Raw genomic sequence first — 13744 nt, forward strand, 5'->3', positions numbered from 1 at the left:
CCCACCTCCAACCACCATGGAAACCACGATACACTTGACTGGCCCCAGCAGAGGGATGGTCAGGATCTTTATTGACAGGCTGAGGAAGGCAGGCGGGGGCGACCCTCTCTCTCATCTTCCTCATTTACAGCACCCGCTCGGGCCCTACCCCCTGCCAGTTCTTTCCACTTCGGCCTTGCCCATCTTCTGTCTGTCCTAGGCCTGGAGGTCCATCCTGGCTGGGCCCAGGCCAGTCCCCAGGCCAGTCCCCAGGCTAAGTCTGTAAAGGGTCCTCTGAGTTCAGGGTTGCACGGCCCTGGTGATCCCCAAGATGGCAGGGTACAGGGATGGAGGGCTCGCTGTACTGCGGTGGTCACACGGGGGCTTCCCAAAGGTCCCCGGCATTAAGGCAGACCCTCCACAAGTCAAGTGGCCATATCCCCAAGGATCTGGGCCAGCCCCCTCACAACTCCTCTCGAATGCGAGGCGGCTTCCCAGCCTTGTCCTGGAGCCGCGGAAGCCTGCGGCTGGGGGGTTCTGGGCCCGGGTCCCTGCTGGCCACATCTTCTCCTTCATCCTTCTCTGGCCCCCGCAGCAGCTCTTTGGCTTCCATCCACTCCTGGAGAGTGAGGAGGAGGGTCGAGGCTGATTTCCCCCCACCAGCATCCGCCCTCTCCCAGGACTCTCCCTGGGTTATCTCAGCCCCGCCCCTCGCCCGCCAGGGTGCCAAGCCCCACCGCCTGCTCACCTGCTCCCTGTGCTCAGGGGCCCAGGTGTGCCACAGTGCCAGGGCACAGCGCCGCCCGCGTGTCACGGCCCACACACCGTGGGGATTCTCCACGCCTGAGCTGAAGGCCACGAGGCGGCCGCAGCGAGGACGAACCTGTGCCTGGGGTTGGGGGGGTGGATGGCAGATTCAGCTCCAGGGAGAGGTCTTCAGAGACCTTGACCCTGACTCCCTGGAGCAGGACGGGGTTGGGGCTCAGACAGTGGAAGCTTTCTTGCCCACTGCGTCCCCTCCGTAGTTCAGGGACTATCTTGGGGCAAGTGGCAACCAGGCCTCCACTTGGGAGCACTGAATGCCAGACTGGAGGCTGGAGGAGTTGGAGGCAAAAGGAGAAGGGACTCTGTCTGCCCCTGTGCCCTGCTTCTCCTGCCTACCCTCTGCCCAACCAGACTCTGGGTTCTGGGCATCAGGGTCTTGGGGACATTTTCCACCCCAGAGAGGGATTGGATGATGGGGAGCTGGTGGTGGTGAGCAGAGAAGAAGCTAAACGGATAAGGCAGAGCAATGCACAATGAAAAATCACTGCTCCGGTCCTTCTGCTGGTCCTAGACCTGAGCTTCTACCTGGAGTAGAGGCTTAGAGTCCTGTGCTTCAGCCGCCCTCCTTTATTTATTTATTTTTGAGTTTTTTTATTATTTATTTAGTTATTTATTATTTATTTATTTGGCTGTACCGGGTTTTAGTTACAACACACGGGATTTTTCAGTTGCAGCATGCAGAATCTAGTTCCCCGACCAGGGATCGAAGCAGGGCCTCCTGCATTGGGGGCACAGAGTCTCAGCCACAGGACCAACCAGGGAAGTCCCTCACCTGCCCTCCTATAGGAAGTGAGGTGATCACTGAAGGCAGGGCCTGGAGGGGCCCCTTGGAGGTCTCCTGGGAGGGGCTAGGAGAGCCCCTGAACAGACAAGAGTGGGGAGATGCTGCAGAAGCCGGAAAGGAGAGGGTTGACTCAATGAACATAAGTTTAAGCAAACTCCGGGAGATAGTGAAGGACAGGGAAGCCTGGCCTGCTGCAGTCCATGGCGTCACAAAGAGTCGGACACAACTTGGCGACTAAACAACAACAACAAAGGTGGCCCCTGCCGTTTCCCAGCATTTGCCTCTGGGCACCCTCTGTTTTGAATCCCCAGCCTATGGCTGGGCTCCCTGCTCCCCTCCCCGCCCGGCCCTGCCCCTGCCCCGCTTCCCATCAGTTACCGTGACTGTGAGGGCGTTGGGCTCCGTGAAGAACAGGTCCCCACCCTGGAAGTCATCGTTGAGGTAGAGGAGTCCACTGGGGAGAGAGGAAGACAGGAGGCAGGCAGTGAGACCCCAGCCAGGCACCCTGCCCAACCCCTGGAGGGCCGCCCACCTGTAGTCTCGGTAGGTGTAGGCTGGGGGCTCCCGCCAGCACTCCCCGGTGTCAGGATCCAGGACACAGTTGTCGGCATGCACCGGGTGGCTCAGGTCCATGCGCTGCGCCTGCTCCCCTGGGAAGCCAAGGGCCTGGTGGGCGCCCACCCACACCCACCCTACAGATCCAGGGTCACAGCTGAGCCCCCGCTGGGCAGGGGAGTCAGTCCTCCTGCAGTGAAGATGGAAACCCACACAGCAGGGGTACTGAGGGTGTGCAGGGCCCTGAGGGGCCCTGAGGTGGGGGGCCCTGGCGGTTACCTTCTATGGCGCTCCGGCACACCAGGTGGGTGAAGGAGAGATGCAGGGGCCGGTCCGGGGAGAAGTAGGCCTGGGTTAGGCTCCGCACCCGCTCGCTCACCTCCAGGAGCAGCTGGGCACCCTGACTGCCCACCGCCCCAGCCCGGGCCAGCTGCGGCAGAGAATAAAGGGTGGGGAAGGGGAGATGTGGCAAGGCTGGTCCCAGCCCCTACCCCACCTCCACTGCACTCCACCCACGGTTTGGGGCTTGCAGCTGCCCATCAACCCAGCCCAGACCACTCTTTCCATTGTCTCTGTGACAGCAACCTGGGTCCCTCAGTGGGGAGCCCCCTCCATCAGTCCTGGGCCAAGAACTCTGAGTCCCAGAAGAGCCCTCCACAGGCAGAGAGACCAGCCCTCTTCTCCAGTTCCGTGTCTCCTCCTACCTGTGCGGCCTTGAGCACCGTGAGCCCCTCAAAGCGTTCGTGGGGGGTGTGTGGGGAGCGGCGACCCCGATAGCCAGACCTGGCTCCAGCCTCAGCTGCATCCTAAGCAGAGAGGGAGTTGGCTGTGGGGTCACCCTGCCCAGACCTGGGCTACCGCCCACCTCACAGGGCTACACAGCCCTCCCTCCAACCAGCCAGTCCCTGGAAGAGGCTGGAAGCTCCTGCGGTTCTCTGAGCTGCTGCCCCTTCCAGAGAATGACTAATTCCATGTCTGAGTGGTCACTCCTGGTAAACATCTGGAACCCCACTGGCCAAGGGGACTGTGCATAGGACTCTGGAGGGCTTCCTACAGTGGGGAAGGGCCTCCGGGAGGTCAGGACAGCAGGGAAAGGGGCAGGAAGGGCTCAAACGCTCGTTCTGACGGGCTGAGAACAGAGGAGTCTTTCTGGAGCAAGACCCTGGCCAGAGGTTTGACAGTTGGGCCGGGTCTTCGCGGACCTGAAGTGGGGACATGGCACCAGCCAACACATCTCTCTCCCATCCCTTCTCACCTGACACACTCTTGGAGAATGTGGGAACCCTTGATGCTGACTCCAAATTCCCCAGCTGCCTCCACAACTCTCATCACCCTTTACTGACACCTCTTCAGTCTGCTTTTTCTTTCTTTTTTCTATTCAGTCTGCTTTTTGAAGCTCAAAGTACCACTGTCTAGTTACCCCATACATAAGCCTCATCTCTGAGAGGCCATTTAAGCCTCTCAGAGCTTTCATTTCAAGCTTTCATTCATTCATCCATCCATTCAGTAGGCATTGAGCCCCATGTGCCAGGCACTGTTCTGGGCACTGGGGACTCAACTGTGAACATGAAAAGTCCCTGCTACTATGGGCTTCATATTTTGAGATAAACAAACCAAGTCAATTCAGACAGTGATGTATCACATGGAAAATTAAAGCAGAGTTACAACCTTGCAAGCGCCCTGGCAGAGGTTAGGGGATAGCTGATACTGGGGAGTTCCCCTTGAGTTCATTCTTCATCACTCACATAGATTTCCTCTGAGGCGCTAGTGATAAAGAACTCGCCTGCCAATGCAGGAGACATAAGAGATGTAGGTTCAGTCCCTGGGTCAGGAAGATCCCCTGGAGGAGGAAATGGCAACCCACTCCAGTATTCTTGCCTGGACAACCCCATGGACAAAGGAGCCTGGTGGCTCCATGGGGTCCCAAAAGGTTGGACAAGACTGAGCACCCCCACATACACACATTGATTTAGTCCTTAAATTCTCTTTCTTTGAGTTTCTAAATATTTCTCATCTGTCCTCGTCTTCACTGCCTTGAAATGAGACCTATCCTAGGGCTGTCACCCCTAAGCTCCTCCTCACTTCCCTGTTCCATTGCATTCTCTGTGCTGCCACTAGAGGGCGCTCCCGGTCCTATAGGACGAAGTCTCCAGACCCTGCACTTTGGAGTTCTGCAGAAGACAACAATCCACACCTCCTTAAATCCTTCAGTAAACTGTCCACCATCTACAAAGAGAGCCCAAACTCCTTGGCAGGGTACAGAGGTCCTCACCCATCTCTCAACCCGCGCCTCCTCCCCATTCCTGCCCCTGGATAATACACAGCCTGATGATAATAGCAACAGCTCATACTGAGTATTTGCACATTCTTCCAAGAGCTTTACCATGTACTGACTCATTTAATCCTCATAACAGCCCTACAACAAAACCACTGTGTTTAGCCCTGTTTTGTAGAGGAGGAAACGAGGCTCACAGATGTTGAAATACATGGCCCAAGACCTCACAGGTAATTCCTGCTGGGCATGCCCATGCTCTGAACTCCTGTGCTCCACTCCAGTTCCCAAACCCCGCCCCCTCATTTTTCTTCCCGGCAGCCTGATTTTCCTCCCTTCTCTATCTGGTTGTTGTTGCTGTTGTTCAGTCGCTCAGTCCAGTCTGACTCTTTGCAGCCCCATGGACTGCAGCACGCCAGGCTTCCCTGTCCTTCACTATCTCCCAGAGTTTGCTCAAAGTCATGTTCATTGAGTCGGTGATGCCATCCAACCATCTTGTCCTCTGTTGTTCCCTTCTCCTCCTGCCTTCAATCTTTCCCAGCATCAGGGTCTTTTCCAGTGAGTCAGTTCTTTGGATCAGGTGGCCAAAGTATTGGAGCTTTAGCTTCAGCAACAGTCCTTCCAATGAATATCCAGGACTAACTTCTTTTAGGATTGACTGGTTGGATCAACTCTACACTTTCACTCTACTCTTTCACCTTGAAGTCCAAGGGACTCTCAGGAGTCTTCTCCAGCACCACAGTTCAAAAGCATCAATACTTCAGTGCTCAGCCTTCTTTATGGTCCAACTCTCACATCCATACATGACTACTGCAAAAACCATAGCTTTGACTAGACCGACCTTTGCTGGCAAAGTAATGTCTCTGCTTTTTTAATATGCCACCTAGGTTTGTCATAGCTTTTCCTCCAAGGAGCATCTTTTAATTTCATGGCTGCAGTCACCATCTGCAGTGATTTGGGAGCCCAAGAAAATAAAGTCTGTCACTGTTTCCATTGTTTCCCCATCTATTTGCCATGAGGTGATGGGACCAGATGCCGTGATCTTCATTTTCTGAATGTTGAGTTTTAAGCCAGCTTTTTCACTCTACTCTTTCATCATCATAAGGGGCTCTTTATTTTTTTAATATTTTATTTACTTATTTATTTTACTGAGCCGGGTCTTAGTTGCAACACTCAGGATCTTTCATTGCCGCACATGAACTCTTACTTGCAGCAGGGATAGAACCCGGTCCCCCTGCACTGGGAGCACGAAGTCTTAGCCATTGGACCACCAGGGAAGTCCCCATAAGAGGCTCTTTAGTTACTCTTTGCTTTTTGCCATAAGGGTTGTGTCACTGGCATATCTGAGGTTATTGATATTTCTCTCGACAATCTTGATTCTGGCTTGTGCTTCATCCATCCCGCCATTTCACATGATGCACTCTGCAAAGAAGTTAAATAAGCAGGGTGACAATATACACCCTTGATGTACTCCTTTCCCAGTTTTGAACCAGTCCATTGTTCCACGTCTGGTTCTAAATTTTGCTTCTGGACCTGCATACAGGTTTCTCAGGAGGCAGGTGAGGTGGTCTGGTGTTCTCATCTCTTTAAGAATTTTCCACAGTGTGCTGTTGTTTCTCCACAGTCAAAGGCTTTAGCATAACCAACAAAGCAGAAGTAGATGTTTTTCTGGAATTCTCTTGCTTTTTCTATGATCCAACGGATGTTGGCAACTCATGCTGTCTGGTTAACTCATGCTTAAGATGAAGCTCAAATGCCACCCCTTCCAGGAATTCTTCTGTGACTTTCATCTTGGTGCTTCTAATTGGATGAGTACATCTTTTATCAAACTCACCACCTGCTGTGATTATGTCTCCATGCCTGATGCCTTCTCTGTACACTGAGTTCCCAAATGTACAGTCTGTGTTTATCTGCCTCTCCCTGGAACCTGGGTACTTCCAGTACACACCAGGGACTCAGAGAGGAACAAACCCAGAGTGAGACTGAAGTTTCATATATTGGCAGACTCAACCTGGTGAATACAGATCATTTAGCCCCATCTAGGAGAGACGTGATGATGGAGAAGCAGCCTGTGTGTGTGCAGAGCCAATAACTAAGCTCTCAGCCAACAAAGGCATCTTCACCTGCACACCCACCCTTTTTGATGCATTTACAGTTTTTGTTTTGTTCTTCCTATCAGTTTCTAGCAAACTTCTGTAAAATGTCCAGCCCATGACAGCTATGCCATGTCAGCTTAGTCGCTCAGTCATGTCCAACTCTTTGCTACCCTTTGGACTGTAATCCACCAGGCTTCTCTGTCCATGGGATTCTCCACGCAAGAATACTGGAGTGGGGTGCCACTTCCTCCTCCAGGGGCTTTTTCCAGGGATTGACCCTGCACCTCCTGTGTCTTCTGCATTGCAGGTGGATTCTTTACCGGCTGAGCTGTCATTGGGGAAGCCCCATGTTCGTTAAGTTGAGAGGGAAAGGAACTTGTCCTCTGGAGGGAGAGAACCTCAGCAGTCCCCACTGGAGGGTCTGAGAGGGCAGGGGAGTGGGGAGGGTGGCGAGGGGGGGACAGGCCAAGAGCAAGGGGGCAGGCAGCTGTGCCTGAGGCTCCTCCAGTAGCACTGTGCCACCTCCTTACAGGTCCTCTCACCTTGGCCAGCTGCAGCAGCACCCCACACTCGGCCGGGGTGAGCAGCCCGTCCAGCACGGCTCGCTCCGACCCGTTCAGCTGCCTCGCGTCCTGGGTCAGGGTTACTCCCTCCATGAGGAGGACATCTGCGGGGGAGGGACAGGGCAGGGGGTTGATGGTCCCCCGAGGGCAGACCCAGCCCCTTCCAGGCTCCTACCTCCTGCTGTCCCAGGAACTCACCCTTCCAGTGAGTCAGGGGCTTCGGTTGTGGAGGCTCATCGTCCCACGGCCTCTTCTCCTGATCCTCTCTCAGGGGTGAGAAACATGCTCAGTGAACACAGGCCAGTCCAGACCCATCTTCTCAGACCCCGCCTCCCAGGACTCCTCCCCTTACCTTCCACCCAGGCCACGCCCCTCCCACCCAGGCCACGCCCCTCCTACCACAAGGCACCTCCTACCTGAGCTTTTCTCTGAGGGCCTCAGGGATGAAGGCAGCTGGGGTCCAGGGGTCCTGGGATGGTCAGGAAAAGAACCATCACCTGCCAAGTCCACCTCTGAGTCCTTGATGGTAGACCATGGGCTACCATACTCAAGTCCTCCTGCTTCCAGAGGGGAAGGTGGAGATGGGGAAGCCCTGGACTCATTGTCAGGAGCCATGGGCACTGGGCCAAACACCGCAATAATAATAACAACAACTTACAAAGCACTGTTTGCCAGGTGCTTTTTTAAGAGCTTTATATGTGTGTTAGTCGCTCAGTCATGTCCGACTCTGCGACCCCATGGACTGTAGCCTGCCAGATTCCTCTGTCCATGGGATTCTCCAGGCAAGAATACTGGAGTGGGTTGCCACTCCCTTCTTCAGGGGATCTTCCCCACCCAGAGATGGAACCCGAGTCTCTTGCGTTGCAGGCAAATGCTTTACCATCTGAGCCACCAGGGAAGAGCTTTCTATACAGATGTGGAGTTTATCATTTAAAGTTTACAATAGTCTTATCAAACAGGTTGTATTAATGTGCCCATTTTGCAGTTGAGGGCTCTGAGACACAAAGACATAAAGTAACATGCCCAAGGTCACACAGCCCATAAAGACAGGATTGGGATTTAAGCGACGGTGCCCAGACTTGTCCGTTAGGGGACAGGGCGATGTCTGCAAACATCTCTGATGGCCATGACTCAGGGATGCTAGCGACACCTACCGGGCAGAGTAGGGACAGCCCCTTTTCTCCCAGTTAGGAAATACCGGCTTCAAAAACAGCAAGATAGCAAGAAGGCTGGGGGAGCCTGCCTGACGCTGGAGCACTAGGGAGAATAATCTCTGCCTTTCAGTTTCCCCTCAAAACTACCACAGAAAGAAGAGTACGAAAACCAGCAGCAGACTTTCCTGTACTTCGTAGCAAGTGACACGGCTTCAACAGAGCTGTAAGTATGGTGCTCCCATTTTACAGGGAAGTTGAGGCCGAGCGAGCGAAGGTCCAGAGCTTGTCTGCGGCAGAGAGACCAACACCTAGGCCTGTGTGATCCCAAAGCTGCCTGTGACCCTGGGGCACAGAGTCCTCTCCAAGCCTCATGGGGTTGTGGAGAAATGAGATGTGCTGTTGAGGAGGGACGTGGCACCTCCCGTAGGGCACTGCTGCTGTCCCCCTCCTGAGGGCGGCCAGGGGGAGAAGCGGGGTCACTCACGGGATCCTTGAAGCTGGCCCCCAGGTGCTCCACGGCATAGTACAGCTGTCTCTTCTCCCCCAGGGATCGAAGGACGAAGCGCTGGATGTCCTGGGGACAGCAGGAGTGGACAGCGGGACGGGGAGAGTTAAGGCTGGAAGAGAGCAGGGCAGCCCACAGGCTCCCCAACCCTGGTCCTGCCGCTCTGTCCAACCCTCCTCCCTTGGCAGTTAGGGTCTCCGAGCTCAGACTGGGGGTTGTGTGTGTGTGTGTGTACACACACGTGCCCACTTGTGCACAGGTTGGGGCAAGCAGGGGTGAGTTTAAGGGAAGAAGGCTGGCTTGGACTCAGAAGTAGAGCCAGGGGACTTCCCTGGTGGTCCAGTAGTTAAGACTTTGCCTTCTGATACAGGGAGTGAGGATTCAGTTCCTAGTTGGGAAACTCAGATCTCACATGCCTTGCAGCCAAAATGCAAAAATCATAAAATAGAAACAAGACTGTAACAAATTCAATAAAGGCTTAAAAAAAAAAAAAACTGTCCACATTAAAAAAAAAAAATCTTAACAACAACAACAAAAAATCTGCCTGCCAATGAGGAGACACAGGTTCCATCCAAAGCCCATGCAGCAATCAGCACAGCCAAAATAAATAAATAAACAAACAAACAACCCAGTTCAGTTCAGTTGCTCAGTCATGTCCAACTCTTTTGTGATGCCATGGACTGCAGCCCGCCAGGCTTCCTTGTCCGTCACCAACCCCCAGACCCTGCTCAGACTTATGTCCACTGAGTCAGTGATGCCATCTAACCATCTTGTCCTCTGTCATCCCCTTCTCCTCCTGCCTTCAATCCTTCCCAGCATCAGGGTCTTTTCCAGTGAGTCAGTTCTTTGAATCAGGTGGCCAAGGTATTGGAGCTTCAGCTTCAGCATCAGTCCTTCCAATGACTATCCAGGACTAACTTCTTTTAGGATCGACTGGTTGGATCTCCTTGCAGTCCAAGGGACTCTCAGGAGTATTCTCCAGCATCACAGTACGAAAGCATCAATTCTTCGGTGTTCAGCTTTGTTCATGGTCCAACTTCCAAAACCATACATGACTACTGGAAAAACCATAACTTTGACTATACGGGAAGGCTTCCCTGATAGCTCAGTTGGTAAAGAATCCACCTGCAATGCAGGAGACCTGGTTTCGATCCCTGGGTTAAGAAGATCCCCTGGATAAGGGAAAGGCTACCACTCCAGTATTCTGGCCTGGAGAATTCCATGGACTGTACAGTCAGTGGGGTCGCAAAGAGTGGGACACAATTAAGTGATTCACTTTCACTTCACTTTGACTATGTGAACCATTGTCAGTAATGTTTCTGCTAAAAAAAGAAACCACCTTCCAATGCAGAGGACATGGGTTCGATCCCTGGTCAGGGAACTAAGATCCCCCAAGCCACAGGGCAACTAAGCCTACACACTGCAACAAGAGAAGGCGTGCACCAACTGGAGAAAACCAATGTGCCAAGGAGATGAGCCTGTGGGCCACATGAGACCAAGTACAGCTGAAATAAGTTAAGAAAAAAAGAAAGATAGCCTGAATTGGGGAGCAGGGAATGGAGACAAGGCCAGATGCTGGACTTTGGGTCGCCTTTGGCCAGAATGGGGGGGTGGGTCCAGGTGACTTTTCCACTGTATTTGTCTGATTTAGGACGACCTCACAGGGTGAGCTGGAGAAGGGAATGGCCACCTACTCCAGTGTTATTGCCCTGGAAATCCCATGGACAGAGGAGCCTGGTGGGCTACAGTCCATGGGGTCCCAAAGAGTCAGACATGACTGAGCAACTTAGCACACATCAACAGGGTAAGTGAGTAGGGGGTACCTCTCTGGGCCCGAGGCCAGGTCTTGGCTCCCCCAGCTGGGCCTGGTACCGGTCCAGAGCTGTCTTGGCAGCCTCATCCTCTGGGTAGAAGAGCAGGAAGCTCAGGACATTCTCCATAGCCTGGGACAGATTCCCCACTGGGGACAGAGCAACAGCTTGGGGGTGCAGCCCAGAGACCAAGCACCCCAGTCATCCCTGGGCAGGGCCAAGAGCCAGGGGACAGAGGCAGAGCAGAAAAAGGTGGTCTCCCAGTGACCCATCCCACCCGGCAGACAGGCTCATCCATTGCTTCTTTCCAAAGCTTCCTGGAACATACCTGGGCTGTATGGGCAGAGTTCAGAGGGGAGGAAGAGAGGAGAGAAGAAAGGAAAGTGAGAAGCAGCGAGGACAGAAGGAGCCCTGTGACCCAGCTCCCAAGCTTCCCACAATGGAGAGCCAGAGTCCTCCGAGGTTATGGTCCCCAGGGAGTCCCGACCTACTCAGATGCAGAGATAGATGGAAGGATGGAGAGGTGGACCTCCGGGTACCATCAGAGACAGGCCTTCATTCTCCGGGTCCCAGCCCCAGTCCACCCACCTGGGGCTCACCCTTCCCCCCCACTGACCCTGAGCGTGGGCCTCGTGCAGCCGCCTCAGCTGGGTGGGAAGGAAGTCCGGAACAGGGAGGCTGCGACCAGGACGCGTGGCCACATCCCCCACACAGCGCTGCCGGCATTGCAGGACACGGGTCCAGTGCCCTGTGGGGGACACAAGGGGGATTCAGCTAGTGATATACCTCCCCCCGCCCCACCACACCGTGATCCCTGCCCCCCACACTCCAGCCCCTTACCTGCGATGGCCTCATACAGGCCCCCCTGGCTCCCGGTCCCCTCCTCCTCCTCTGCCTCCCTCTCCTGTTCCTCCGGCCCCTCACAGCCAGCCCGGCAGCTCTCCACCTGGGCCAGGCTCTCCTGCAGGGCCTCCTCCAGCCAGGGCAGTGCCAGGCCTGCCTCCTGGCGCCCAAGATGTTCCAGGCCGGTGTCAAAGGCTGCCTGTTGGGGAGGGGAGAGGTCAGTCACCCAAGATCCTGGGGGCGGGGGTGGAGGGTGCCAAGATAGATTGGGAGACAGAAAGAAGGGGAGGGGCATTGGCCTCACTGGGGGCCTGGACTCCAGGTCTCAGGTCACCTTGGGGAATACAGGGAAGGCCTGAGAATCCGAATGTTAGCACATGAGACTGCGAATCTCAGGAAGAAAACTAGGTCCCAGAGAGGGACCCTCCCATCAGGGTCACAGAGGACATACCCGGATTTCTTGATGCCCAGTACAGTGTACAGCCGGGCGAGGCCTATGTATCCCATCAGTCAAAGGCTGGGGGGGTGGGCTGGGGTCAAGCTGAGGGTCTCACCCAATATGGGGGCGTCTCCAGGTCCCGGAAGCTCTGGGGCCTAACCCCTGACATCCGTCTGTACTTAGCCATGTCCTCCCGCATCTGCAGGTGTGCTGGGTTTGCCACAAAGAAGGTATGCGCAGCGGCTGCTGCCAAGTCCAGCTTCTTCAGCTGAGGCACGGGAGGGATGGGGGAGTCAGCCCCCAGGGTAGGGGTGTCAGAGTCTGCCCCTCCCCAACATCCCCACCCTAGCCTTCTGGAAGACTGGTAGGTGAAAGCTGCCCACCACCCAACCTCCAGACCCCCAGTAATTGGGGACTCTCAGGAGTCTGGTAGCCACCGAAAGGGGGTCTCAAAGACTGGAGTGGGTGGGGTGTGGGCAGAGGGACCTCACTGGAGAGACAAGGCAGAAGTGATGGCCACGCAAGGTGGGTATGTAGGGGTGACCCTAGCCGCCAGCAAAAGCCGCAGGTCTCTAGGACCCTGAGCTGAGGTGTGTGTGACCGGCGCCCCCCTTCCCCGGCCACGTAGGCGTTAGTAGGCAACAGCTACCACACCGGTAGCTGGGCAGGGTCCCACGACCGGACACCAGAGCCCTCAACCTTGCCCACCTGCTCTTTCTTTCCCAAAGCTCCCTCCTGCCCCAAGCGAAGGCTCGCGCTCACCCGCTAACCGCCCCCCAGTTCCCTCTCTCCAGCTGCGTCTCTCGCCCCTGTCTCCGCCCCCCTTCATTCCTGGGAAGAGGCGCTGTCACTCCACGTAGGTCTCAGTAAGACTTCCTAGAACTCCAGGCCCCTGCCCTCCATCTTCGGTAGGCTTCCACCCACTTCCAACTTTGCTCCCACCCTCCCGAGGCCGTGCCCCACTCTGTAGGTACTGGTCCCGGTTTGCCAGGACCGACTCCAAAGGCGAGGTCTTGACCACACAGCCGCACCCGAGTCCCGGCGTTTGCTCGCCGGCCCTTCCTGGAAGCTGGAGGAGGACCCCGGGCCCGGGCCGGGCCACGCACCTGGTAGTAAGCCCTCTGCAGGTAGTTGTAGGGCTCCCGCCGGCGGAAGGCGTCCCGGACCGCGCTCCCCACCCGGAGCCGCGCCGCGCCCCCGGGGCCCAGCCTCCGCGCCCCGCACTGGGTCAGGCACTCTGCGCGCCGCAGCGCCGCGCGGAGGAGCAGCGGCTCCCAGGCCCCCGGCCCGGAGTCGGGCCCCGGGGCGGCGGGGAGCGAGACCCCCGGCTCGGCCCCGCAGTGCGCCCCGCAATCCCGCCGCACGCGGCCCAGCGCCGCCCGGCTCCGCAGCGCTTCCCGCAGCAGCGCCACCGCCGGCGCCCAGGCCCCCGCCGCGTAGGCGCGCAGCCCGTCTGCGTAGAGCAAGTCGGGGGCCTGGGGAGGCGCCCCTGGGCACGGCGGGGCCAGGCCGGGGGGCTCGGGGGACCCCGGGGGAGGCAGGAGCAACAGGAGCAGCAGCCACCGGAGGGGCCGGAGCATCGTGCCAGAGCCGCCGGCCGGCTGCAGGAGGGAACTGCGGGAGCCGAGAGCGAGAGGGAGGAAAAGGGGAAAGGAAGAGGGAGGGGAAAGGAAGGAGGGATGGGGAGGAGGGAGGGGAGAAGGGAGGAGCGCCGCCGGGAGCTGATGCGCCCGAGCCCCAGCCCGGAGAGGCCGGGGTGAGAGAGAGACTGGAGTCAGAGGACGCCCGCGGCTGCGGCAGAACGTGGAGAACGTGGGCTTTAGGTCAAGCTGGGTGGCGTCCAGCGAGAAACAGACGGTGGAGAGAACAGGGCAGAAGCCGGACCTGGAGCAGGCCTGAGGAGCCTCTTAGGACCCCT

At 56.4% G+C, this 13744-nt stretch overlaps 1 protein-coding gene across 1 annotated transcript; it reads right to left on the bottom strand.

The window, feature by feature from the left end:
* Window positions 1-39: 39 nt before the first annotated feature.
* P3H3 (prolyl 3-hydroxylase 3) lies at window positions 40-13485 on the bottom strand. Its single transcript, XM_061418070.1, has 15 exons — window positions 12933-13485; window positions 11942-12094; window positions 11385-11586; window positions 11161-11292; window positions 10557-10693; window positions 8713-8802; window positions 7491-7543; window positions 7273-7340; window positions 7054-7178; window positions 2848-2949; window positions 2423-2573; window positions 2121-2238; window positions 1967-2042; window positions 728-868; window positions 40-598 (listed from the first exon to the last, which is right to left on the bottom strand). The coding sequence occupies exons 1-15, from the start codon at window positions 13404-13406 to the stop codon at window positions 443-445; spliced, it is 2178 nt and encodes a 725-aa protein (XP_061274054.1). The 5' UTR covers window positions 13407-13485; the 3' UTR covers window positions 40-442.
* Window positions 13486-13744: the final 259 nt, after the last annotated feature.

Source organism: Bos javanicus, chromosome 5, assembly GCF_032452875.1.
Source record: "Bos javanicus breed banteng chromosome 5, ARS-OSU_banteng_1.0, whole genome shotgun sequence".
In the NCBI taxonomy this organism is placed as follows: Eukaryota; Metazoa; Chordata; class Mammalia; order Artiodactyla; family Bovidae; genus Bos; species Bos javanicus.

What these genes read in the sequence shown, in the direction of transcription:
- P3H3 (XM_061418070.1), bottom strand. Translation starts at nt 13,406, where the DNA reads ATGCTCCGGCCCCTCCGGTGGCTGCTGCTCCTGTTGCTCCTGCCTCCC. An exon ending in GTGCCGGAGCGCCATAGAAG is followed by an intron (nt 2,239 to 2,422) that starts GTAACCGCCAGG and finishes TTGGCTTCCCAG; the next exon opens with GGGAGCAGGCGCAGCGCATG. An exon ending in TACACCTACCGAGACTACAG is followed by an intron (nt 2,043 to 2,120) that starts GTGGGCGGCCCT and finishes CTCTCTCCCCAG; the next exon opens with TGGACTCCTCTACCTCAACG.